Source organism: Cervus canadensis, chromosome 21 (assembly GCF_019320065.1).
Source record: "Cervus canadensis isolate Bull #8, Minnesota chromosome 21, ASM1932006v1, whole genome shotgun sequence".
Lineage (NCBI taxonomy): Eukaryota > Metazoa > Chordata > Mammalia > Artiodactyla > Cervidae > Cervus > Cervus canadensis.
In genome coordinates, this window is record NC_057406.1 from 9,753,425 (window position 1) to 9,779,543 (window position 26,119).

The following is a 26,119-nucleotide window of genomic DNA, read 5'->3' on the forward strand; positions in this document are numbered from 1 at the left end:
TCATCCACACTCACCCATCCCCCTTGTGAGGCCTCCCCGCTGGTCTCATTTTCCATCCACGCCCCGGGAAAGCCCCAGCAGATACCTGGCCGACTGACACTGTGTCTGCCGTGTCCCCCTGAGCCACTAGAGCAGTGATTACATCTTATCCAATGAATAGAGAACTGACTGTGCCAGGCACCATTCTAAGTGCTTCACAAAGGTTAACTCATCCAATCCTCCTAACGACCCAAAGAGATAGGTACCCTCACTAGCCACACTCACAGATAGGGAAACTGAGGCCCGCGGGCTTAGGAGGTAGCTCACAGGAGCTGTGCCTGGAACCCAGGCTGTCAGCTCCAGTCTGTGCCCTTGGCCTCCCTGCTGGCTGCCCCTTCAGAGAGGTGATGCGGTCTGACGGTTCGAAGGGGGCACATGGAGTGACAGCTGACCCCTCTCTCTCCAAGCTCCCAATCCTGCCTGAGGATCCCACTGGCGTCCCTGCCCGGGAACCACACATGCAAACCTAATAAGCAGGAAACCACCCCTTTCCTTCGCCACTGTGGGCCCTACCCACCTCTCACAGGCTCTTGCACCCCTCCCGTTCTCAGGACAAGCACAGATTTCATTGTCCAAACAGGGACACTCTGATGACGACAAGGGCCACTATTAATAACCCCACTAGGATCACAGGTGTGGACCAAAGCTGTCAGGAGAAGCAAAGACGTGGAATGCTAGCGTGGCACTACCCGCTGGGTCCCTCCCCTTGGCCCTGGCAGAACAGGGACTGGAATGGCCAGGCACCCTTAACACTCTCCCCATTTGGGGCCTTGGGTCCGCCTGACCCAGTATCTGTCCCGTCTTTCCCCAAATAAAGGTTTAATTCAAGCGGTGAAGGGTCACAGGGGAGGGAGAATACAAAAGGCTCCACAGAGCAGAAAGCCTGGGAGGCAGTGGGGAAAGTGGAGTCTTCTGAACTTGATGGATCTGAGTCCAAATCTCACTTCTTCCCCACACACCACGGGGCCTTGAGCAAGCCTCTTCTCAGCCTGTTTTCCATCTGTACATGGGGACAGCAGTGCTCATCCAAAGAACTGCTGTGAGGAGTCAGTGCCGTAACGGCAATGTCGGTGAACCATGTTGCCCCGCTCCGTGATCAGGGAGGCAGGAGAGGGGGCATCGAGGGGAGAGAGGGTCTGAGGCCACTGCAAAGAGCCTGGCTCCATCTGGGTTTGTGTTTATTCAATACAGGCCCAGCGCCCAGGCCTCCCCAGGGAAGTGGCTGAGCCAGGGGAATAAAATAAATAAAGGCTGCGGAGGTGAGTGTGGACTGGGGTGGGGCCAGCCTAAGGAGAGGCGAGGGTACACATGAACGCTGGCCCCCAGCTCGGCTGGCCACCTGCGGGTCCCCCGACTCCCGGCAGGCTCGGGGTGGGGCCAGTGGAGATGCCCACGAGCAATGAGTCCTGGAATCCTGCCACCTCCGACCCCTCTTCCTTTCTGCCCTCTTTCTCCTCCCTAAGGCAGGTTGGGAGACCAAGGTCTCCGGCTGGCTGGGGAGCTGGGGGTGGGGGGTGAGGGGTGGAGGTGGAGGGGGCCACGGCCCCGGAGCCCATCCTGGGCAGGCCACCCGGGTTCGCCGTGCAGGACAGAGCAGCCGGGAGGCATGCGCCCCAAGCCAGCAGGCCTTTATGCGCCGCACGCCCTGTCGTGCAGCTGCGTCCTCCCGCTCACCCTGCCCCCCGGACCCGCACCCCGAGGGGGCACTCAGGAGTTACACCAGCTCCCGCCCTTGTCCAGGGGCCCGGCAGCCCCTCGCGAATCCCTGGGCGGCTCCCCGGCGGCCGTGTCCTCCTCGTCTTCGTCCTCCTCGTCCTCGCCGTCCGTGAACTCATCCTGGCTGAGGCCGTAGGCCAGCGTGGTGTGCGCCAGGTCCACCTCAATGGGGAAGACGTCGGCGTCACGCAGCACCGCGTAGCAGTCGTTGTAGTACTTGGACATGGTGGACACGAAGCGCTGCAGCTGGAACACGATGTCCTGGACTGGGGCAGGAGGGGCAGGCGGACGGCGCCGGTGGGCCAGGCTGCCTGCGCGCGTGACCTGACCAACCCTGCCACCCTTGGGCTTCCCTTTTATGCACCTCACTGCCCCCTGGCACCATGGGAGGGGGCCAGGCCAGCCAGGGCTGCCCAGCCCTGAGCAGAACCCAGGCCTCCCCGCTCCCAGTTCAGGGAGTGGAGAGAACTGCCGGGGCCGGGGTGGGTGTGGGGATGATGGGATTACACCCCATGGAGTCCACGGGACACGGCCAGTCCCACCCTGGCCAGGCTCTGGGAAGCTCCCATCTCGGGTCTGACTCAGAGCCAGTCTGCCACGGGCTGTCCCTGGGAGCTCAGGTGAGTGTTGGACCTCTCGCAAATGGGGAGGAGGATGGCATCGGGCTGGCCCGAGGTCAAGCGCGGCCTGCAGCCCCTCACCGTGTTTCTGGTCGAGCAGCTCCATCTTCTCCAGCACGTCCTTGCGCATCTGGGAGAAGCGGGCGCGGGCCTCCTGACGGCAGCGCAGGATCAGGCGGTACTCGTAGTTGCCTGTGCTCACACGGTATAGTGGTTCCCCGAGGGCCTGGGCCCGGGGGAAGCATGTCAGGGACCCTGGGCAGGCGGGGGTGGGGGTGGCGGCAGGGAGGCTGCAGAGAACCCGCCAGCTTGCAGCCCCCTGCCACACAGCACTTTTCAAAGCTGCCACTGTTCCCCGTTTCTGAGACGCCTGCAGTTGCTAGAAGTGCTTAGGGATGGCTTTGTGAAAAACAAAAACAAAAAAACCCAGACTCTTGCCACATTAAATGAGTGTTGAGTCATAGAGGGACCCTGCTATCAAAAATATTAAAAAGTAACAAGTAAAAAAAACCAGCTCTCAGGAGTGAGAGGAAAGGCATTCTTTTTTTCCTGCAGGAGCCTCACCAAGTCTGGAGGGATGCTGGTCTGGGAGCAGGTGGTGGGGATGGTTCCACGGCAAAAATGGCCAGCACTTGGGCGGCCTGCAGAGGCCAGGGAAGGGAGGGAAGGACGGCCCCCAGATCTCCACAAACAGGAGCCTGGCCAAGCCCCCAGGCCTCTCCTGGGCGGGCCCGCCCCACCCCGTGTCTCTGGCAGGCCCAGGACGCTCTTGGGGCCCTGTGAGGCGGTCAGGGAGAGGTGTGTGTGCCCCGAGCCACTCCAGTGCCAGGGCCGTGCTCCCCTGCCCCACTCACAATGCAGCTGTACTCCTCATCGTCCATCTCCTTGACCTTCAGGCAGTAGGACTGTGGGACGGGTGAGGCCAGGCTGTCAGGGGGCTGCACCGCCTGGGTGCTCACCCTGACGGCCCCAGTTCCTCCCGTGCCACCCTGGAGCCCTTGGCCACCCAGAGGATCAGCCGTGCCAGGCCTTGTGGGCCCTGCGCACCCTGAGCTGGAACGAGCTGAGACGCGTCGGGCAGAGGCTGGCCCCTTGCTCGGGCTGGCCCTTGCCCTGGAGGCTCAAGGTAGTGAAGGCACTCATCTGGGATGATGGCAAGGGCCTGCAAGCCCAGACTTTACACTCAACTCCCAAGAGATGCTCTGGGCTAAAGGATTCCAGGATCCAAAGAACCTGAGGAAGCCCCTGAAGACCCACGTTACACACAGGTCTGTCGAAGGCTCTGACAAATCCTGAAGCAAAGGACCTGGGCCTGCTAGGTGGAATATTTTTCCTCAACTCTTTTGACCACAGAATTATCATTTGAACATAAGACTCATGAACATCCATGTTATAACCAGTAACCTAGACTGATCCATTGTTAAAAAAGTGACTGAAAAAAATTCCCATGGGGTCAGAGTGGGTCCCGAGTGAGGGCTCCACCCACCCCAGGGCTCCTCTGAAGAGTCAAGGCAGGGCCTAGGCTGCTGTCTGATCCCCGAGCACCTCCCAAGGCCCCTGGTCCCACGTCCGCAGTCAAGTGTCACCAAGGTCCTGGCCCTGACCTGCTGGCCGTCAAGCAGCTGACTTAGGAGGAACAAACCTCCAGGTGGGCTCTGACCGCAGCAGACCAGGCCCACCCCCCACCCCCCAACCAAGAGGCTGGGGCCCACTTACCAGGTACTCGAACTTCACGTCCAGGTACTTCTTGATGGTGAGGCGAGTGTCCGGGATGGCTTTGTTGAGGTACGTGTTCAGGTCTGTCAGCATCTGGAAGGGGAGGTGGGGTGGATGCTTAGGCCCCCGTGGGCAAGGGCGGGTGAAGGCTGGCTAGGGTGACAAGGAATGGCACTGATGTGTCCACCCTTCTAGTGGACTCAGGTGTCAGAGCTGAAGGGCGCTCGCAGACCGCCCTGTTCATTCCGAGGAGGAGAAGACAGCCCAGGCCAAGGGTGGAGCCAGGGCCAGAAACCAGCCTGGAGGTCAGTGCTGAGGCCGTGGAGGAGGAAGGACTCAGCCGTGGTCAGCTGTAGCAGCCCACCCCCAAACCAGCCCCTAGATGCTGCGACTCCAGAACAGGACACTCTCCGCTGGCCACACTGCCCCTCCCCGCTCACCTACGGACCCATGCACGCTCCACGTGACCTACCGGCTTGATGGTCTTCAGGAGCCGGATGCCAAACTTCTCAATGCTGCGGTGGGCATCGGCGAATTTCACAAAAGCCTCACTCGCAGCGGGCTGGGGCTCCCGCACCCCGATCACAGAGAACACGTCCCCAAAGGCTGCGTGACAAGTTTGTCCTGAAGGCCGCCCCTACTTGACCCCTTAACGGAGAAGCCAGGGATTTGTTGGGGAGAAGCAAGGTGGGGGGCGTGGCGGGTCGGAGGTCGAGGTCCGCCGGTGGTCTACATCCCAGGGAGGTGGGTCTAAACCTCAAGAAAGGTGGATCTATACCCCTAAGAGTTGGACCTGTATCCCCAAGGAAGGTGGGTCTACATCCAAGGAGCTGACTTCGTTCCCTGAAGTGACCAGACCATGGTGGGGAAGACTGGGTCAAAGCGGAGGAGGTAAAACCATCTGGGAGCAGAGTACTGGTCTGGGAATCTGGTCCTAAGGTCAACCCTCCCCCGAAGGAGCTGGGTTACTGCTGCTTCTACCTGGGCTTTGTTTTCCCAGCTGTAAAATGGGGTTAACTGAAGCTAACAAACTTGTAGGAAACACGATCAGGAACAAGCAAAGGGCTCGTACATTGTAAGCGGCAGTATAGACAGACAGGACACGGCCTGCACGAGGAATGTCTGCACCCCACAGGAGCCTAGCTGGTCGAGAGGCTCCCCGCTGGCCCCATTACCATCACACCCCCAAATCTGCGTGAGGTCAGATGCTGCAGGGTCTGCCTGGGCAGCAGAAAGGCCCCGGAGAGGAGCTTGCCCTCACCCTCCCCGTGGGGGTGTAGGGAGGTGCTGAGCCCAGAGCGCAGGGTTTTTTCCAGGGTCATGCAGCAGGTTCAGGGCGTCCTTACCCCGGTGCGTCTGTGACAGCTCATAAAAGGCCCGGAGGAGGTTCTTAGTGTGTTCCGTCATCCCTGTGGGAGAGACCCAAAACGAGAGGGACAGGGGCACATGCTGGGGACCACGCTGGCCCAGGACACAGCCTCCAAACCCCCACCCCACCCCTGAGGCCCATACCGTCCCTGAGGTTCACTTTTCTCATTAGGTTTACGTGTGCAGTTCTTTTTTACGGGCACGGGTCACTTTTATAATCAGAAAAGGCACGTCTTTAGATTTTCTTCCTTTAAGAATTTTTAATGACCACGGTCCTAGAATTGTGTGGGCTGGCACCCTGCCCCCACCGCCATCACGTTTAGAGCGGGGCTCCGGAGCTCCAGCCGGGGGAGAACCAGGGCCAGGTGCTTCCCCTGCAGTGCCCACCCACCCAGGGCTGCTGGCTGAAGGGTGTGCCTGCCCACCTTTATACAGCTCAGCAGTCCGCTCCAGCTCCTCAAGCCTCTTGACGAGCCCATCTGTGGGGATCAGAGAGCCAGGGGTGAGGGGAGAGACCCAGGATCACTGGAGCCAGGCTTGGGAGGGGCAAGGTGGCCCCCAGAGGAGAACCAGGAACAGCATGGGGCAGGGTGCCAGGGATGGGGACTTGGCACCAGGGTCGGCTGGGCTCGCAGGTGTTTGTGACGAGCCCGGTACATCCAGACAAGGGGGGCAGCAGGGCGACCCTCAGCAGGCTCCTGTGATAAGCACCACCCCAGGAGGCTGGGACACACGGAAGGGGCAGAAAGGTGACAAGGATGCAGGTGCTTCCAGACGTGAGGAGTGAAAACCGGATTGGGCCCTCCCCAAGGCCATGCCCAGGGGTAGCTGCCCATGGCCAGTGGAAGGCAAGCCCCTGCCTAGCAGTCAAGGACCTGGCCAGGACTTCCAACACACACCCTGCCGATGGCCAACAAGCAAGGCAGTCAGAGACAAGCAGGAGAGATGGGACGCATCAACATGAGTCTTAAGGCAGGCTCCAGGCAGCCCGCCACCACTGGGCAGCTAAGAAGGGAGCGCAGTCTGGGAGGGGAGAGCGTGCACTGGGGCGGGCCTTGGTGACCATCTTCGATGGCTTCACAGGTGTTTATTCTGCACCCACTATGTGCCAGACCCTGTGTTGGGCCAGGGGATGACCTTGGTGAATGAAATCTGAGTGGTGCTTTCCAGGCTCCTGGTCTAGCGGTGACAGTGGCCAGGCCACGGCCGGCAGGGGCAATAAGGGCTGTCAGGGGAGGGATGGGGGCAGCTGCTGCACCTCCAGGGCTCAAGATAGGAACAAGTGGATGGCCAGGGCCGGGGCTGCATTCCAGATCAGGGTGGGGCGGGGCTCTGGCCAGCAGCGATCACCACTCTCCTCCATTCTGATAGGGGTGAGGCCACACCCACCTCCTCACCAGGAGCACGGGCAGCAAATGTGGGGCAGGGTCCATGTCGGTGTCTTCCTGGCCCAGAGCCTCCTAGGACAGGGCCTGGCCTTACTGAAGCCCTCCACCCAGCTCAGCCCTTTCTCCACATAAGCTTTTTGGGGCAGATGACTTCCCCCATCTTATAGGGACAACCAAGGTTCAGAGAGGTAAAGAAACTTGCCTCAAGGCACACAGTGAGGGCTGTGCAGGCCAGGGTGCCCTCTGCCCCCTTCCCCAGTTTCCTGTGCTGACCTGGGCCAGGGTTTTCTGAGTGGGAGGAGCGAAAGAGGGTTGTAGCAGCCAGGTCTGGATTCTTAAATCTGGGCAGAGAAGGCAGTCATGTGTCAGGCTGTCAGGGAGGAAGGTTTGGGTTCTGGGGCTTGGTGGGGTGCACCTCAGAGGTCTTTAGGAGGCTTCAGCCACTGGGCTGGCCTCCAGGCCCCAGCTCCCCAGAGCCCTGGCACCCGGCCAGCCTGGCAGCGAAGGAGCCACGTAAGCGCCGTGCTGTTGTTTTTAGCTGGGTCATGGGACATCATGACAGCTTCAATTTTAGAAACCCTATTTAAGGCTGGGGAAATTGCAAGGTTTGGGGGGGAAAAAACACAACAACCAGTTCTAATTTCATCTCGACGCATGGTAACTACAGTAACAGGGATTTATAGGCACCAAGAAGCTGGAAATAGCAGCCGCCACTTTTGTACACCCTCTGGAACAAGCTCAGACCCCACCCCCGACGTCCCAGCCAATAAAGCCCAGTGCACCCAGCTGAGCCTACAATTTATATCAGTATTTATATCTGTCCCCACACGTACACAGCAGAGCTGCTGCTATTTATAAACTCAGGCTGGTGACGGCAGGAGCGGGACTGAGTGTTTCACTGGTCCCCCCCGCCCTGGGGAGAGCGCGTGTGCACACGCATGGGTGGGTGTGAACATGTGGGGAGAGAGCGTGTGTGCACAGGCATGTGTGGGTGTGAATGTGCGTGTACTCGGTTTTCCCTGCTGCGGGAGGAGAGCGCGGCCACCTCCAGGTCTGAGCAGGAACTGCTGGGACGCGGGCAGCGGCACCACCTCCTGGAGAGAGGCGGGGGGGGGGCCGGGTAAGCAGCCGGGGAGCAGCCGGGACATGCCGGGCTGACGAGAGGGCACAGGGTGGAACTGGGGCTGGGGTGGGGGGAGGCCTGGCTGTGTGAGAGCAGCTGGGGGGCAGTGGCGAAGGCACCAGCTTGGGGAGCTTGGCAGGAGACACCTCCTCCCACCATGAGTCTCTCATCTGTGACTTGGGCCTGTCTGTGAACACTTGCTGGAGGGCAGGGGGACATTGGCTATAAGAGGCCTTCACTGTGCACTGTGGGCGCTCTGTGGGAGCTTGGAGAGGCCTCCAGGGAGGCAAAGAGATGGTGAGTATCAGCCCCACCAGCAGAGGCCCGGCCCAGGCCAGCGGGACACACACAGGTCTGGTGGGCAGCCGTGGTGCCCCTTCCCCGGAGGTCTGGGCCTGAGTCCCCTGGGACTAGAGGTAGCGGGGTGGGAGAAGGAGACTCACCATTGCACAGGATGGCCCGGCTCAGGCCCAGAGCATCTGCTGTCCCTGAGCTCATGTTCTCGACCAGCCGATGCTTCACCTTCTTCAACACTGCGATCAGGTGAAAAAAGGACTTGTGACTTAGAGTCTGGGCCCCCGGGGCCAACCCCGTTCCATCACGACTCACTGGGAGCAACAGCAGGGGCCAAACTGGGGTTTGGGGTGGGGGTGACTATGAAGTAGGGAGGGTCCTGGCAGGGGGTGGTGGGGGTTCTGGGCTCCCTGCTCTTTTCACTCTTTACTTGACAGAGGTATTGGGAGCCTAGAAGGGATAAATATCTAAGGCGCTTAACTGAGGGTCTGGCACTCAAAGTGGCTATCGACTCCCACTGAGATCCAGAGCTGCCTAGGCCTGACACTGGCCGACGGGCCCACCAGGGAGAACCCCCTCCTCTGTCTCTCCTCCACACCCAGGAGCAGAAGCACTGTCCATGACAAGTGGCTCCAGGCTCCAGACTCAGTTACTGCATATGTGGTCAAATAGTCTTTCCAATGGGAGACTAAAACCAAAGGGTTTTAGAGGAAGAACTTCCGGGACAGACTTGACCTGCCCTTAGCCTCTTTTCTTAAAAACCGGAAGGCAACTGTGGCCCAAGGGTGGAGGAAAAGGGTGCTGGGCCCCAGAGCCAAGAGATCTGGGTGGGGATCTCTCTCTCCCTGGGTCCCGGGCTCTGATGTGCAATGAGGCGGCTGGTCCAGAGGACCTTGAAGCTACCATCCAGCTTCTGAGCCTGGAAGCTTCTACAGAACCAAGGCCCAGCCCCCTGAGCAGGAGATAATGTGTCCCAGGGCATGCTGTGGGCTGAAGGGCTGGCCTCTGCCCCAAACCTGAGGGCCAGTCCAGACCCTAAGGCTTTCTGGTAGCAGGTGGGCAGAAGAGGCCAGGGTCGAGTGGGGTGTGCAGGTGGGCGGGCGGTACCAGGCAGGGCTGGGCTGCCCGCCCCTTTCAGAGCGGTGAGGGACTGGGCCTAGTGAGCTGGAGGGCTGCCCTACAAAGGATAAGCCTACGGCAGGAAGGCACCAGAGGCAGCGGTCAGGGGAGGTAGGGCAGTGAAACATTAGGCAGGGAGAAACCAGAGACAGGTTCCGGGGACCAGCTGCAAGGGGAGCACCCCTGGGTCCTCCCAGGGGCTTTGGATCGGCTTGGTCAGAAGGGTCAGAGGGCACAGCCAGGTGACCACTGATGCACCGCCACAAGGAGACAGAGTGGGAGCCTGTGGGGCCCCGGACGCCGCCGCCCCGGCCCCGCTTACCGATGTCCAGGGACATGCCCTGCTTGGGGTCGGCCTGCAGCTTGTTGTAGTGGATGGTCACCTCCCCCTGGAACAGCAGGACAGCAGAGCTGTGATGGGCCCCGGGCTCCAGCCCCTTCCCTGAGGAGGCCTGTCTGCCCCGGTGTCTGTGGTCATCAAAGAACCCTGAGCCCTGAGAAAGGGCTCCTTCTCCTCTCTCTACCCACCAGGCCGCGGACAATCAGCAGGGACAGGGCAGACAGGGCCCCTGGGGTCACAGAGCTCACAGCCCGGCGGTCTGTGACACTGTGTGCCCCCGCCCTCCCCCATGCCACGGCCACACCGCAGACCTCTGCTGGCTCACTTCCCCTGTTGCTCAGAGGGCCTCCTAAACCAGCCCCCTTCTCAGGAGTCCCGCCATTCACCCCACAAACACATCTGAGCACCTTCTCCGTGTCGGGTGCTGGTGGTGCTAGGGAGCAGGTACGAGGGCAGCCCCAGCCCCCCAGAGCCCGAGGCCAGCAAGAGAGGCTGATGCAATTCGTGGAATTATACCAATCGCAGTCCAGTGACTGGACGAGAAGTAGCTGGCCTCCCTCGAGAAGGCTGCCCTGACCACGTGAGGCCACCACGGTCAGTCTCATGCTTGAAATCTTAAGACCCTTGAACTGGGGGCTGAATTCATTCAGATACAAAACAGGATTTCAAAACTGCATCCTGAAGGGAAACCAAAGTGAGCTGAGGCCGTGAGTCAGGGGTGGGTGCAAAATGCTGCCTCGCAAGGTGCTCAGGGCCGCTGCGGAGCACGGCTGTGGGGGAGGAAGGAGCACCAAGGCGGGACCAGATCTGGGCTCTGCTCCAGCCGTGCGACCACAAGCAGCTCCTTCCCTCCCGCTGGGCATTGATAAGACGGGTGCCCGGATCTCTGCCAAACGTCGGGGCTGGGGAGTCCCCAGGCAATGGCAAGGCCACGCGCACCTGCCAAGAGCTCCTATTCTCATGGGTAATGTGAGAGGCTGGCGCGAGACAGGCTTGGGAGGACAAGGAGGGTTCTGGTGGCTAAAGATGGGGCGGATGAGAAGAGGGATCCAGAGGCGGGGCACACGCACCCCAGCTCTGTATCAGAATGAAACATGGACCACCACCTCCCATGTTGTGCTCCTCTGCCCAACAGGAAATGCCCAGGACAGTAAACTCCAGACCAGACGGAGCAGAACAAAGGGGAGAAGGTGGAAGCCATGGATCCGGGCCTAAGGTAAGAAAGACGGACCGTCAGGGATGCTGGTACCAGGCCTTTAAGACACAGAGGGAGGGAGGGAAGTGAGGGGAGGTTTGGCTGGATGGGGTGAGGGAGCCCAAACACTCAACCAAGCTCAACGGGCAGCTGGGCTCTTGACTCTCAGAGTGTTAAATCATCCTGAGGCTTTGTGCCTTCTTCACTGTTTTGGTTTCACAAGAGCTACCAGCAGCAAAAATCTCCAAAAACATGGCAGAAGGGCTGTATGCTTTTGGGCGTGGCGAGAGTGCTGTCTGCCATTCAGGGAGAGAGGGGCTCTGCAGGGAAAGGCCTTGGCCTGGAGCAGGGCGGGGGAAGCAGAAAATAGGCAGCGTGCAGTCTGGTCTGCTGAATAGGACACCAGCAGCTGGACACGGAGCTGCCCTGGGGCCCAGAGGGGTCCCTGGGCGGATCTGTGAGCCCAGGAGGACCCACAGGACTGAAAGTTCCTACAGGGAATGGCGGGTGGAGTGCCTTTTTCTCTCTTACACCTTCTTGGGCCCAGCATGGCTCAGAAGACATTTCCTGGATGTCTGCTGACCCAGGTAGGTACACTGTGGACTTCTAGCTTCAGCTCCAGCCCTGACTGTGGACATGCTGGCTCGCCCCGAGGTGTGGTTCTGAGTCTGACAGCTCCCCTGGGAGCTCGAGGGCAGAACCTTTGAGTCATGGTGCCCACTCTCTCACCAGGGCCCAGGGCAAGTCCTGGAGTGTAATCAGCATCTCCCAAATGAGCCTGGGGGAAACTGAGGGAGCTGTGATGTGACAGACCCTGAGGCGCCAAGGAGGGATCTGGGTAAGGGCCAGGCCCCCTGCAGGCCCGCCGGGGCCTCGGGCAGGCTGGAGGTCTCAGAAGGGCCAGTGTGCCCATTCCCACAGCAGCCTTACCTTCACCTCCTGAATCATCTTGGCCACCTCCACCTTAGTTTTTCCTTTGATTGATCTGCCATTGACCCCTGTGATCTCATCGCCAGCTGCCACAGTGCCGTCCAGCGCAGCGGGCGTGTTGTCAAACACCTGTGGGTGTGGAAGGGGATGGGCGGGAGGAAAGGAAAGCTGGGAAGAAAGCTGGCGGCGGGCGGGCATTCCCTCCACCCCGACCAGCACCAGCCCTGTCCTGGTCTCTACTCTCGGTCCCTTACATGGCGAGGAGAAGGGCAAGGAGAGAGAGCACCCCAACAGCCAGAAATGAATGACCCACATTCTTGGGGGAAAGGGAAGGAGGACAGGAAGTAAATGTGACTGATGAGACGTCCCTTTTCTGATATCAACTGCACCCAACCTTACACACCCACGGGAGGTTTTGTTCCTCCAAAGTCATTTCTTTAGATTTTCCAACAACGCTGCTCGGGGCTGACTCAGAGCGCCAAAGCACCACTGATCAATTCCTGCAACCTCACTGCAGTCCCCAAGGAGTAAGGGCCGCCCCCACATGAGCCCCTTCTCCTAGTTACCCCGTCCAGGGCGTCTGTGCTCACTGGCCCAATGTGGCTGAATGTGTTTGTTAAAAGGACAGAGATAGGGGGAGATATTCAGGATGAGCAGGCGACAAAAGTGTGTGGTGTTGAGTCCCACAGCCCCATAGGCCCTGTGGGGCCCCAGAACGCCGGCAGCCAGGCTTACCTGAAGCCTGGAGCCTCAGGAGCCTGGAGAGGGGACCCCACCCAACAGCTCTCAGCAAAGGTCTCTCTCTGTGGGCACTGGGAGGCTGGCTGACGCCCCACAGTGGAACCTACCAGCTGACTCTGCCACCACACAGAACTGTGAAACCTGTCGTGACTGAGGGCTCGCTCTTAGGTATAAAGACGGGTGGGGAATACTGGGCCCTTGAAAAAGTGTCCGATGCAAAAAACACTGAAACGTTTAAACAGAAAAAAGAACCACAGGAAAAAGGAACAAAGCAGGGACAATAATATGAAATATTATGAAAATAAATGGAATAATATGAAATATGTTTATATTTATATAATATTCTTATATAATATAAATATATTTCAGATATATTCATCTTACATATATGAAAATAAAAAGAAAACTACAATTAACACACAGAGATCTGAAAAACAAGAACAGGACGATGTAAAAGGATCATTTCAAAAATAGGAAAGATCTCATAGAAACACAAAACATAATTGAAATGGAAAATGCCAAAGGAACTTCGGAAACCAAGCAGAGGGAAGCAAAAAAGATGGTCAGAAAACAAGAAAGGGAATATTAAAAGATCAATGGAGGAAGCCCAGAGTTTAACCAACAGGAAGCCCAGAGTTTAACCAATAGGAAGCTCAGAGTTTAACCAACAGGAGTCCGAAAGAGGGAACAGAGAGCAGGACAGCATCAGGGATATTACGTGAGATGCAGAAGAGAAAGACATGGGGTCTCCAATGAACCTTCCCCTTGAGGTTCCAGCACAATAGACAGAGAAAGGATCATGCCAAGAGCCATCATCATGATACTTCAGAATGCCAGGGACAAAAAGAAGTGCCCAAGAGTTTTGATGGACCAAGAATAAAACACGTTACTGCAAATAAAGGATCACAAATAAGATTGGCATCACCAGACAGGACAACTATGCTGATGGCAAAAGACAGTGAAACAACACCAACCAATTTCTAAACAAAAATTATTTTCAACCTTGAGGTTCGTTCTTGAATTTAAGCCACTCAAGTGTTAATTGAAAGGAATATGGGAATAACAACAACAACAACAAAAACAGAATGAGACACTTACAGAGACACAAGTTCTCAAAAAATTTACTGCCCTAGCAGCCTTTCTCAGAAACCTACAGGAAACATGTTCCACCAACATGGGGGAAGTAAGCCAAGAAAGAGGGATCCTGGAGATGAGGGAATCCAATCCACCAGAGGGGAGGGAAGGGGTGGTTCAAAGAGGAAAGACCAGCGGTGGAAGACAGAAAGCTGTTGGGAAATGTTTGAGGTAAATGTACTGAAAACACAAGGAGAATGCAAATGGAAAAAAAAAGAAATTACTTGTTTTAAAAAAAGAAGATTGAGTTAAGAAAAGAAACACAGGCTTTCTCAAAAAATTAAACACAGTTAGCATATGACCCAGAAATTCCGCTCCAGATTTATATCCAAAAGAAATGGAAACATATGTCCACACAGAAACTGGACATGAATGTTTATAGCAGTGTTATTCACAACAGCCAAAAGGTACAAACAACGCAAATGTCCACGAACAGATGAATGGATAAACAAATGGTGGTCCAGCCATTACAATGGGATGCTATTCAGCCATGAAAAGAAGGAAGTACTGAAACGGGCTGCAACGTGAATGAACTTCAGTGCGACATGATCACTCAAGGGCATGGGTGGTTGTCTGGGTGATGAGACAGTTCTGAAACCAGAGATGGTAGCTGCATTCCATGAGCGCACTAAAATACCACTGAGTTGTTATATTTTAAAACCATTATTGTATGCTATGTGAATTTCACCACAATAAAAATATTTTTTGAAAAAGTACAAACACAGAAGACCATTAAGCTTGGTACATAAAACCTTACTATGCTCTGAGCTCTCTAAGGTGGGAGGGCCTCTGTTTTCTTGCTTTCTTAACTCTAGTGTCTGCAAAATACCCTGGCCAGGCCCTGAGAAAATATTTCCTGAACATGATACCTATTGCACTGACACAGACTGAATCAAAATTGACAAGATATCCATGCTAAGAAGATGGAGTGAGAGGAAACAGTGGTGTGGGAAGAAAGTTAAATTCTCCTCTCCTTGGCTGAGAGAAGCTGATAGATGTTTACAAGGGACAGATCAAGAAGTAACAGGATAAGCATCACTGAGAAAAATGGGACCTCTGACCTAAATCTATAGCTAAAAGGGTGGGAAGCAGTGTTGCTTCTGGGATTGGGGTGGAGGCAGGCCTGGGAAGGGGGAAGGGAGGCAAGATGGGGTTGAGCAGGGAATTCTTATTTGACATTGGCCTTTTAGTACTCTTGACTTGTTGAAAGCAAGTCAGAGAGTCTGATTAAAAATAAAACTGAATTTTGAAAAAAAATCAATTCTACTATTTATAATCATGGTTCATACTAAGGACAAACCTGGCCCTCAGCAGGGGGCGGGGATGGAGGGGGAGGTGGCACAGGAGGCTGAACATGCAGATTTTGAGGAGGTCAGGCCTCGGGGAGGCCTCCCTAATACCTCCTGGGTCAGAGGAGGCCAAAAGGCTTGTAAAGGCCACATCCTGAGCGGACAAGACCAGATGCAGGAATCTCCATCTTCAAGGCCTTAGAAGTGACTCTTTTGCAAGATCCTAAGAAAGACTGTTTCTCATCTGCCACCAATGGCTCTTTAGCTGAGAAGATTAGAACAGAACAGAGTCCAGGTCAAGTTAATATCTATGGGAGCAAGCTTCCTTCCAAGACTGCAGAAAGATCACTGACTCTGACCAGCCCCACAGTAAAGAAGGCCAGTCCTCACTTGTGAGTCACGGTTGACAGAACATCACCAAGGAAGCTCCTGTGCAACAAGGACCACAAACTTGCCCAGTACCACTGGCAGATCATCTGGGAGAGTGAACTGTCATAAAAATAGAAACAGCTAAAAAAAAAAAATAGAAACAGCTGCCATTGAGGGAGTGCTGCTTAAGGGCCAGGAACTATGGGATGTCATTGTTGAGTTTACTCTTCACAGCAACCCAAAGATGCTTGGACCTATGTATTTTACCTCCCCAATTTCCAGGTAACAAAACTGAAGCCCAGAAAGTTTAACAAGCTAATAAGCAGGGAAGCTCGCATTTAAACTCAGGCCATTCATAGTCTTTTAGTCTTTCTACTATGCTTCACACTTGTGTTAGTACCAAAGATTGATGGTTTTGTTGATTCATTGACAACACTGTTATTGAAGGTTCACTCTTTGCCAGGAATTGTATGAGGTGCTGACTGCAGTGAAAAAGCAAACTGGGATCCTGCCCTCATAGTGCAGAGAGTCTGGAAAAGTGGCTAGATACAGAGTTAGTGAGCAAATCCAAGGGTACAGATGGTGGTAAGTGCTGAGAAGGAAAAACAGATTGAAATGACAGAAAAACAAAGGCAGACCTACTGAGAGGGGGTGTTCAGGGAAGCCCCTCAAAAGAATGAGAAAGAGCCAGCCTTACAGAGTGGAGGAATGAACCTTTGTCATGTCCAAGTAGGGAGGTGGTTTTCCCCCTCCAGCACCTCCCTCCCACCTCCAAAGCACTCAATACCTGAACAATATACAGGCAGGGACAGTACTGGGCTCCTCCTCCAATGCTGATCCCGATCAGGTTCTGAGCATCCTTCTGCAGGGTCACCTTCCCAGGCACAGTAGGGATTCCACTAGAAAGAGAAGCACGTGCAACTGAGTTTCCTGGAAGAAGGATGACTGGAGGGGATGGGGATGGAGACAGGCTCTCCAAAACCCCCAAGAGCCTCCTAGCGCTGCACGTGCTACAGAGGGAAGCGCTTTCTCATTTGGCCAAAAAGGCAGCATTTTGTCATTTTGTGCTGGAACACCACAGAGCTCTTGGATCCATGCTAATGGGGGCTCAAACCCCAAGTTGGCCATTTATCAATGGTGGGTCTTGGATAAGCAAGTCACCCTCTCTGTATCTCAGTTTCCTCATTCATAAAATCATATAGATAAAAAAAAATGGCCACTTTAAAAGTACATGGAAGCCACTTAACACCAACTCAATCAAGAGTAGGTACTCAAAAAATTAGGTCCCCCTTCCCCGTTCTTCATTCTCCCTCTAAGAGTTGAGTCAGACTCTATTCTTGTCACCTTCTCAGCTACATAAATCATAGGCCACCACCTCCAGGAAGTCTTCTCCTGTTAAACTATGCATCACCCATCTCTCAATTGTTATACTCAATTACCTCTCAATTTTCACTATACATTAGCATTTATTTATGTTTTGTGGCAAATACTCTCATTTATTCTCTTCTTCACTTGACAAACATTTGCTAGCAACCTACAGATGTTGAGCACCATCAGTGCTGAGGACACAGAAAGGCACTGCATTCAGTCCCTGCTCTGAGGGAGGATATATTCTAATAAGGAAACTAACTTAATTTTTGAAAATATCTCCCACTAATCATTTATGTTGGGAAGGAAGGTATGTTTATGATATTCCTATTCATCCTTCAAAACCTAGCTCAACTGCCACCTCTTCTGCGAAAGAAAGAAAGAAAGTGAAGTTGTTCAGTCGTGTCTGACTCTTTGCGACCCCATGGACTGTAGCCTGCCAGGCTTCTCTGTCTATGGGATTCTCCAGGCAAGAATACTGCAGTGGACTGCCATTTCCTTCTCCAATTCTAACAAGAAGACTAACTTAATTTTTGAAAATCTGCCCCACTAATCATTTATGCTGCAAAGGAAGGTGTGTTTATGAAGTTCCTGTTCATCCTTCACAACCTGGCTCAATTGCCACCTCTTCTGTGACGCCTTCCCTGAATACCCCAGCAGAGGCACTGCTCAGCTGGCTGGGTTCTCCTTGTAGCCATGTCATTCTCCATTAGGGCCCTTATGGCCCTGAATTGCAATTATCTATCAATATGTCCACAGCTCCCTACAGATGGTGAGCTCCTGGAAGGGCAGGATTCATTGCAGCTTCTAAGCTTACGCTGAGAAGCAAGGGTCTATGGAACTCGGAAGTCCAGGGATTTAGGGGGCTTTGGGGTTCCTGCACTCGTGGGGCTTGGGGTAACAACATACTCACAGTTTATCCTCTTCGATGTCATAATCCAAGTCTGCAAACATGGTTCCGAGAGTTTCAGTGGGCTGGCTAACTGCCCAGTACGGCAGGGGAATGGGGAACTGGATCCGGAAGAGAAAAGAGGGCAGGGCTTAGGAAACCAAAGTGCCGAAATGCCAACCCCAACCCCGGCTATCAGCGAGAGCCAGGCCCTCCTCCTCCCCTTCGGACGATGGGGGACTGTCCCGGGGTGGGGGGTGGGTAGGTGATTCTTACTAGGTACAGAGGGGGACTCCAGGCCAGGGCGGGGGGCTCAGATCCCAGAGCCCGCCCCACGGGTCTCCAGGTCCTCGGGAGCTGCCTCTATCGCTCACCGGAAACGTCAGTCCCACAGACGGGTCCGGGCCAGGCTGGCACCTGAACCCACCTGCCGTTCCACCTGTCCGTGGCCGCGACTGTCGCGTCACTTCCGGCGGGACACGGAAGTCCCGCCTTCCTGCCCTGGGTATTTGCCCCGATCCCTGCAAGCAACACTTCCCTCCCAGCCTCCCGGGGATCCCAGCACCAGGAAAGAGAATAAGTATTGACGGAAGCTCCCCCTTAGCATGAAACAGCGGAAACAGAGTAAAGGTCTGGAGAGGCCGACGGCGCTCAACCCCGCCCCTTGCCCCATGGCCGCCGCCATCTTGGTAAGGGCAGGGTTCTTCCCAGCTTCCTTAGCGGGACGCAGGGGACCAAGACGCCTGGCTGGTTGCCGTGGCAACGGAAGCATCCTCAGGCGGAGGGACCTCCAGCGAAGTTCAGTGGACTACAAACCTCAACAGGTTCCCTTTAACATTTTCAGCACCCCGTGGTAGGGTGCTGTGACTCCTACTAGAATGACTGTCCTGGCTGGAAGGATGCTTCGAGATGCCAGTCTAATCTGAGTTTTGCAGGTCAGGAAACTAAGTGCCAGTAAGGGGAAGAGATTTTGTCGAGAGCCTCCCACAGTTGGAGTAAGATCCAGATCGACCCTGAGACACCTGCCCCCTAGTCCAGTGTCTTTCTAACACCTGCACGCCTGTGGTCAGTGGCTCTGCGATGGACAGATTGGATTCCCTTCCTTCCCCTTTACACACCTCCTTTCTCCAAACGCAAACTAAGAGCACCTGGGCAGATGCTTTCTATGATATTTAGTAAAAGACTCCTCACACTCCCTCTCCTCCCTTAGTCCTGGGGAGCAGCACCCTTGGGGTCCCACTGAAGGTCACAGCCCTTGTGTACCTGCGGTTCCGGAAATGCCATCAGTGCTTCCCAGCCAACAAGTCCAAATCTCCTCTCCCCACCAACCTCTGCTGCAGTACTGTGTATAGTAAGTTCCCTGGGGGGGTCGGGACTCCCAGAGCCCCAGCCCTAGCATCTGCCTCATCCAGGAAGCATAGGACCAGGCCTGTCCAGATTCCTCCAGGGGCAGTGGAGGAAGGAGAGATGCAGAAGGGTGATTATCCACATATCCCATGGCCTGATAGGAGCCCCACCCTCTCCTTCGGGAGCTATCTGAGCATTGGCAGTTGTGCAGAGTACCACAATAGCAATGACTTTTCCATGTACCCATGGCTCCACCATTAAGATCACTTTCACAGGATTTCAAAGTTCACCTTGATCCTGTGAGAGAAGAACAAGTACTGTCAGCCACATTGTGCAGGTAAGGAAACTGAGGCTCGGAGAGGCACTTCCCCTCGTCTCCCAGGTGGTTGGTAGCAGAGCTAGAGCTGGTATTTCCAAGTCCTATTTGCAGGCCAGAATTTTGATTCTAAAAATAGCAGTCTCCAAAGACAGATTATTTAACGTGAACTGTGGTTCTTTCACCTTACAGTAGTCCTAGCTCTTTCCCAGATGCTGCCATCTTGGAGCTAGGGGATCTTGGGTGAGTCACTACCTGACTCTGAGTTCAGTAGACTGGGGACAGTGGTTCTCCCAAAGGTACTTGTGAAGGTCAAGATAAAAAGGAGAAACAGGGACTTCCCTGGTGGTCCAGTGGCTAAGACTCTGCACTTCCAATACAGGGGACCTGGGTTTGATCCCTGGTCAGGGAACTAGATCCCACATGCCACAACTAAGACCCTATACAACCAAATAAATAAAAATATTTTTTTTTAAAAAAAGGAGAAACAGATGTGAGTGCTTTGGAAACAATTCACATGACAGATGTCACTCAAGTCTCTTGACTTCCCCCTACCCCTGGCCAACCCACTTCAGTCCCTCTTCCCAAGGGAGGACAAAATGCCCAGCCTCCTCTCTCTTCTTCCTTGACTTCCCTGTCTCCCAGGCCTAGCTCTAATCCACCTCTCACAGACTGCCTTACCAGACAGTCCTGGCTCACAGATCTTGTCTCTTTTTCTGAGCCTCTGAAACAGTTGTTATTTGGATCAAACATAGTTATTTGGCAATTAACTATGTATTATCTTGTTAAATCCGGTCATGGCTTCCCTGAGTCAATTCTGTGTTGATTGACTTATCACATGTTTGTATTTTGCCTGGGGAGTTTTATTCCCCTTTAAAACTGGGGCTTAGGGCTCATGTCTTGACAAACCATAAACTTCTCTCCCTATCTCTCTCCTTCCTGAGTTCCCTTTCTGTCCTGACTTTATAATCCCTGGCACATCCCCCCTTCCATAGGATGCCAGGAAGCCATCAACAGGTGTCACTGTGACAAACTTGAAAAAGAAAATCAGGGTGCTTTGTAACACATGTTCATGTGAAAATGCGATGACTCACTTTATATTTGTCAGTGGATGGTTCTCCTGGGTCTGACCACACAGCATGGGAACCTGTTCCAGCCAATTCACCGGGTCAGGTTGGGACCATGAATTCATCTGAAGGGAAAGAAAGTGTGAGTACCTTGTTCCATTGCCATAGTAAGCACTTCTTGTCTTTCCAGCTGGACAGGAAGTCCCTGGGGGCAGATCTTGTCCTTCTCTGTATCTCCCACAGAGCCTGGCGCAGCACCTGGCTGCAGACGACGTGCTGGAATCGTAGCTGTGGTTTTTCATGTGAGATGGGATGTTCTTTGGGCCCTGTAGGAGAGGGCTGGGGTGGGCAGAGAGGGAGAGTGATGATGAGGACCTGAACCTGGATGGTGGCAGTGGCCAAGCTTCCTCCACAGGGCTGGAATCACCAGACTGAGTCTAGGTCCTGAATTTGAAATGTGTGTTTTTAACAAGCAGCAGCATCCACACACAGAGGCTTTACCACAGACCACAGCTCTCCCAGTCCAAGATGGTCCCAACTTAGATCTGAGCTCTCTGGTTTCAGAGCTTGGAGTTCTCAGGCACACCAACCTCTGGCTCTGAGATGATGCCTGGAGAATGGGTGTGATGACCCCCCCCCCCAAGATAGAAGCTATGAAGATGAAGATGAAACAGCAGAAACAAGCATGAAAATGCCTTAAGAGTGATTCACTTGGCACAGACATCAGAGGTTTTTATTGTTATTCCTCATTATGATCATTTTGCCCAACTACTTCAGAGGGTTACTCAGGCTCCTGCATCAGACTCGCCTGGGAAATATGTCATATGCAGGCTCCCAGGCTCTGTCCCCAGGGAAGGGGGGACCCTGAAGGTTGCATTTTCACAATGTTTCGTAGGTGGCTTCAATGCCTCCTGCAGTTTGAGGACCACCATGTCACAGTCTCAGAATGGACTGTGTCTGTGCATCCTCAGGGTGGATCTATTCAGCTACACCAATGATCCCTGACCTGGGGGCCTTGCCATCTAGAGGGGTTTCTGCCCTGGCCAAAGGCCAGTGAAGGGTTCCTGGAAGAACTGACATCTTAGCTGAGTGCTGAAGGAGGTGCTGGTGGGACCCAGGTCGAGAAAAGTGGCAGAGTGACCCAAGCAGAGGACATAGCTGTTGCAGGCTACAGGGGGTACAAGGCATAGTCCCCCATCCTCAAAGAATCACAGTGACAAGTGAAGGCAGTGACAGGCGTGATGAGACTACCACCAAGTCCTGACCAGAGGGCGGGAGGAACTGCCCCTCCCTCTCCTGATATTCCAGAGACCATCCAGGTAGGTGGGTGACCTCTGGCCCAGCCTTGCCCTGAAAGGTGTATGAATCTAGGCAAGTCCTCTCTGGGTCTAGGTCTCCTCCATGATTCTGTCTTTCGAGTTCTGAGCCTCAGATTCAATCCGGGAAAAGCCTACCCCCAACAACCCCATTGGAGGAGGAGAAAGGGACGACAGAGGAGGAAATGGTTAGATAGCATCACCGACTCGATGGACATGAGTTTGAACAAGCTCCGGGAGTTGGTGATGGACAGGGAGGCCTGGCGAGCTGCAGTCCGTGGGGTCGCAAAGATTCGGACACGATTGAACAACTGAACTGAACTGAACAACCTCATATTCCTGGGGATGTGCTGCCGCCCAGTGGCCATTTGGAGAAAAACTTCCTGGAGAACCAGAACCCCCATTCTACCATTCCTGTCGGTGTCACTGCCCTGCCTAGCTCAGGGCTGGCTGCGGCGGGAGTCTTTGTAGTCTGTGGGGAATGGGTGCAGAGCTGTGCCCGACGTGCCCACTCCTCAGTGTTGCCATGGCCCCAGCTCCAAGGCCTGACTCCTCACTGACTCACCGCTGGCATCATGGGCCTGTGGAAAGGTCAAGAAACCAAGGGTGGGTGGAATTGGATTCAGTTCATCAGCAGCGTAGAGATCTAGAGGATGGGCTTTAAAAGCAAACAGATGATCGCAATATTACTAATAGCCAATGTATATTGGGCATCTCCACATCAGGGGACAAGAAAAGCAAGGTCCTGCCCTGCCAGAGCTCACATGAGTGGGAGAAGCAGGCATTGGCCCCAGTGACATCACCTACTTCAGAGCGCGGAGGGGGTCCCCAAAATAAAAGGGGAGCCCAGTGGGAAGGGGCTTGACTGCAGACTCGTGGGAGCTGGTGGGTGGGCAGGACAGAGCATTGGCTCCACGGCAGCTGTGTAACCCTGGAAATGTCCCTTGACCTCTCTCAGCCTTAAAAAGGATAAAACGTGTATCATAAGAGCCCAAGTGTTGATTCAAATTTGAGTACATGACCAGGACTCTCCCTGCCCAAACCCCTCCAAGGTCTTCCCATCACAGAATAAACCTCTGTGAGGTTTATTTAGAGAGCTGGGTCTGGCTGCTTCTCCCTATTCACATTCTGCTCCAGAGCCTCTGGCGGCTTGTGTTCCTGGAACATGCTGGGATGTTTCCACCTCAGGGCCTTTACACCTGTAGCTCCCTCTGTCTGGAACACTCTTCCCCCAGGTATGCTCACTCCTCATTTCATCCATGTCTCTATGTCCTTGTTAGTTTCTCCAGGAAGCCCTCCAGGGGCACCAGCTAAACCACAGCCCTTAGCTCTTCTCTTTCAGAACACCAGCTCGTCTCCCACCTGGACCCAGAGCACAGTTTGGCTTACCCATGTGTTTGCTTGTCAACTGGCTTCTTGTCTTTTTTCTCCAAGCTGCAAGTTCCTGGAGGGCAGGAACCTGGCCTGTTTAGGTCACACCTCTCTCACCAACACGGAGCATGGTCTGGCATGTAGTACATTCAGTGAAGACCCGGTGAATGAATGAATCACTGTGTCATCCAGAGCAGGAACCCAGAGACCAGGCCGTGGTCAGAGATCATAGAGGCCTCCAATTTCAGAATCAGGACCCCAGACTCTGTCAGCCTGGCACTGGGGGTACACGGGAACTAGCCGATGAGGGACAGAGCTGTTAGATCTGTGTGCCGGAGGGCACGGGCTACCAGCTGCGGCAGATTGAGGGAGCCAGGGAGGCCTGTCGTTGCGGGGAGAGGGGAGAGGCGGCATTGCCTCCCCCTCCTTGAGTCTGAAGCATGTGGGGGTGGGGATTGGGAAGCCGTCTGATGGGGGCCAGGGACGGGAAACCCTGGCTTCCCCCCCAGGGACGGGAAACCCTCTCCCATCAGGGCAGCTGTGGGTGAGGAGGGAATCAGCGTTGCTCCAAGGCATTTGCATCCTTCCAGAAGCCTTTCTCTAGCTTTGATGGCACCGTGGCCTTCATTCCTTGGGTACCTCTCTCCTCTCTTCTCAGCTGCCTCCTCCAGTTGGCCGCCCCTGGCTAGAGGTAGGATGTGGGCTGCCACGGGGCCCCGAGTTCTCCCAGCCACCCCCAAAGCAGCTCTATTCCTGGCTCTTCTTGGCATGTAATGGGCTGACCCCTGACCTCCCCCCCCCCCGTCTCCCCCCCATCTAGTGCTCTGCCCCCGGGTTAGGTCAGTGATGAAAGCTGGTGGGAGCCCCGAGGGGGCTGGGGGGGGCAGACAGTGCCTGATTGTTCTCCACCCCTGGCAGCTCGGCCACGCTGGCTGCCAAGGGACTGACTTTTGCTCTGTCTCTCTCTTTCACCAGATCAGGGGTTCCCAGACTCAACAAGTGGGAAGTTAATTCCCGTGCAGATCCGAGAACACCCCTAGAGGTGATAGAGATTATCAGGCTCTGCATAGGGGCGCAGGGTTCAGACACGGGGGCTGGAAGGACAGGTAGGACCCCACTTTGGGAAGAGCCTGGGACCTTAGGCATCCTTGGCCCTCGTGGAGTTCCACAAGTGTGAAATGGCATCTCAGCATGCTAAGAGCAAAGCCAGCCCCACGGGAAGGTGTGGGGACAGCATGTGACACAGCTGTGACTGTGTCTTCTCCCTCCTTGCCCCTCTGACCTGCCCTCCCCCCACCCCGCCCTCCGTTCCCATACGTGTCAGGCTCTCTGTTCTCTCCCATCAGCCTGGCTGGCTGTCTTGCACCAATAAACACCACATTGGCCAAATTGCTAGAGCTTTTCTAATAAGCCTGGCTAGTCAGCAAGCACCCCTGCCTTATTCTTCAGGAGTATCTCAGCTATTCTTAGTGCTTTGCCCTTTCTTACTGCTTTTATTTATTTTTTTTTCTTACTGCTTTTAGAATCCGCTTGACAGGCACCACCAAAACCCTGTCGGGGTTTGATCCGGACTGAATTGAATCTAGACATTAATTTGGGAAGAGCTGACAGTCTTAAGACATTGAATCTCCTTATGCAAGTTCGTGGATGTCTCTCTGCATTTATTTCAGTTTCTTTAACTTTTTATTAAGTAAAATTTCAAATGTACAAGATTAGAGAAAAAAGAATGATGAAGCTCTTTTTCATCCAGCACCAAGCTTTATCAGTTAAATCTTGCAGCTTCTGTATCTTCAGCCATAACCCTGTCCACTCCCATCCTCCAATTCATTTTTTTTTCCAGCTACTCTTTGGGGGTCTTCATGAATGTCTCCCAGGAATGATTTTTTTTTTTTTGGTCTCTTTTCCTTTTAAAATAATTATAGATTGACTAGAAGTTGCAAAAATAGTATAGTTTCCCCCATGGTGACATCTTACATAACCATGACACTTTATCAAAGCAGGAAATTGACACTGGTACCATCCACAGACCTTGTTAAGATTTCACTAATTTTCCTTGTATTCTTGTGTGTGCGTGTGTGTGTGTGTGTAGGTCCATGTGTGTGTAGGTCCATGCAATTTCATCACCTTTGTGGATTCATATAATCACCACCATGATCAAGACACAGAACACTGTCCCACAAGACCCCTCGTGTTACTCATTTATAGCAACACTTATATCCCCGCCCAACTCCTCCAGCCACTAATCTGTATTCCATCTCTACATTGTCGTCATTTTGAGAACATCACAGTAATGAAACCACAACTGTTTGAGATAGGTTCCTTTCACTCAATGTAATTCCCTTGAGCACCATCCAGATCATCACATGTATTGGCTGTTAACTCCTTTTTGTTGCCAAGTAGTAGTCTGTGATATGGAGGTACCAGTCTGTTTAACCATTCACTCACTGACAGGCATTTAGGTTCCTTCCAGTTTTTAACTATTACCAATAAAGTTGCTGTGTACAATCATGTACATATGTTATTGTGGATGTGAGTTTGGGGGGGGGGTGTTGTTTTAGTTTGTTTGTTTGTTTTGACCGTGCCATGTAGCATGTGAGATCTTAGTTTCCTGATCAAGGATCAAACCCGTCCCCCCTGCATTGGAAGTATGGAGTCTTAACCACTGGACCACCATGGATATGAGTTTTTTTCTCTATAATAAATGCCCAGAAGTGGGTTATATGATTGATGGACATCATGTTTTTTAAAAAACTACCAAGCTATTTTCCAGGGTGGTTATACCTCAGTAACATTTTATGCTCTTCTCTGTAAATATTTTGTTATATTTCATTTTTGTTAATTATTGTTAAATGGAGGATTTTTTTAAATTATATTTTCTTTGCTCTGTTTACTTTTTTATTGATATGATTTACACACCAAAAAATTCACCATTTTAAAGTGTGTAATTCAGTATATAGTCACAAGTTTGCACAACCATCACCTCTATCAAATTCCTGAATATTTTCATTACCCCGAAAAGAAACCTGTATCTGTTAGCAGTCACTCCTCATATCCCATCCCTGGC

At 53.8% G+C, this 26,119-nt stretch overlaps 1 protein-coding gene and 1 long non-coding RNA gene across 6 annotated transcripts; one reads left to right on the forward strand and one right to left on the reverse strand.

The window, feature by feature from the left end:
- Positions 1-1,200: 1,200 nt before the first annotated feature.
- On the reverse strand, positions 1,201-18,313 carry PICK1 (protein interacting with PRKCA 1). Of its 3 annotated transcripts, none has more exons than XM_043439835.1 (13): positions 18,013-18,312; positions 17,663-17,760; positions 16,169-16,280; positions 11,849-11,977; positions 9,706-9,772; positions 8,414-8,503; positions 5,885-5,938; positions 5,438-5,500; positions 4,564-4,697; positions 4,092-4,184; positions 3,230-3,280; positions 2,457-2,601; positions 1,201-2,021 (listed from the first exon to the last, which is right to left on the reverse strand). In XM_043439835.1, exons 2-13 carry the CDS (start codon positions 17,701-17,703, stop codon positions 1,747-1,749), a joined length of 1,254 nt encoding a protein of 417 aa, XP_043295770.1. In that variant the 5' UTR covers positions 17,704-17,760; positions 18,013-18,312; the 3' UTR covers positions 1,201-1,746. The 3 variants fall into 3 exon arrangements, with proteins under 3 accessions (XP_043295770.1, XP_043295769.1, XP_043295771.1); XM_043439834.1 differs by having other exon boundaries at positions 17,915-18,312; XM_043439836.1 differs by lacking the exon at positions 3,230-3,280 and having other exon boundaries at positions 17,915-18,313.
- On the forward strand, positions 7,686-13,964 carry LOC122423074. 3 transcript variants are annotated; one of them, XR_006264082.1, is made up of 3 exons: positions 7,686-7,967; positions 10,859-10,939; positions 12,959-13,964. It is a non-coding gene; the product is annotated as an uncharacterized LOC122423074 (long non-coding RNA). The 3 variants fall into 3 exon arrangements; XR_006264084.1 differs by lacking the exon at positions 7,686-7,967 and adding an exon at positions 7,977-8,513; XR_006264083.1 differs by lacking the exon at positions 7,686-7,967 and adding an exon at positions 7,977-8,267.
- Positions 18,314-26,119: the final 7,806 nt, after the last annotated feature.

Bases quoted from the DNA above. Each gene is read 5' to 3' on its own strand.
- PICK1 (XM_043439835.1), bottom strand. From the start codon at position 17,703: ATGTTTGCAGACTTGGATTATGACATCGAAGAGGATAAACT. The intron at 4,698-5,437 runs GTAAGGACGCCC...CTTGTCACGCAG, and splicing joins GCTGTCACAGACGCACCGGG to CCTTTGGGGACGTGTTCTCT. The intron at 2,602-3,229 runs GTGAGTGGGGCA...CCCCGGGCCCAG, and splicing joins ATGAGGAGTACAGCTGCATT to GCCCTCGGGGAACCACTATA.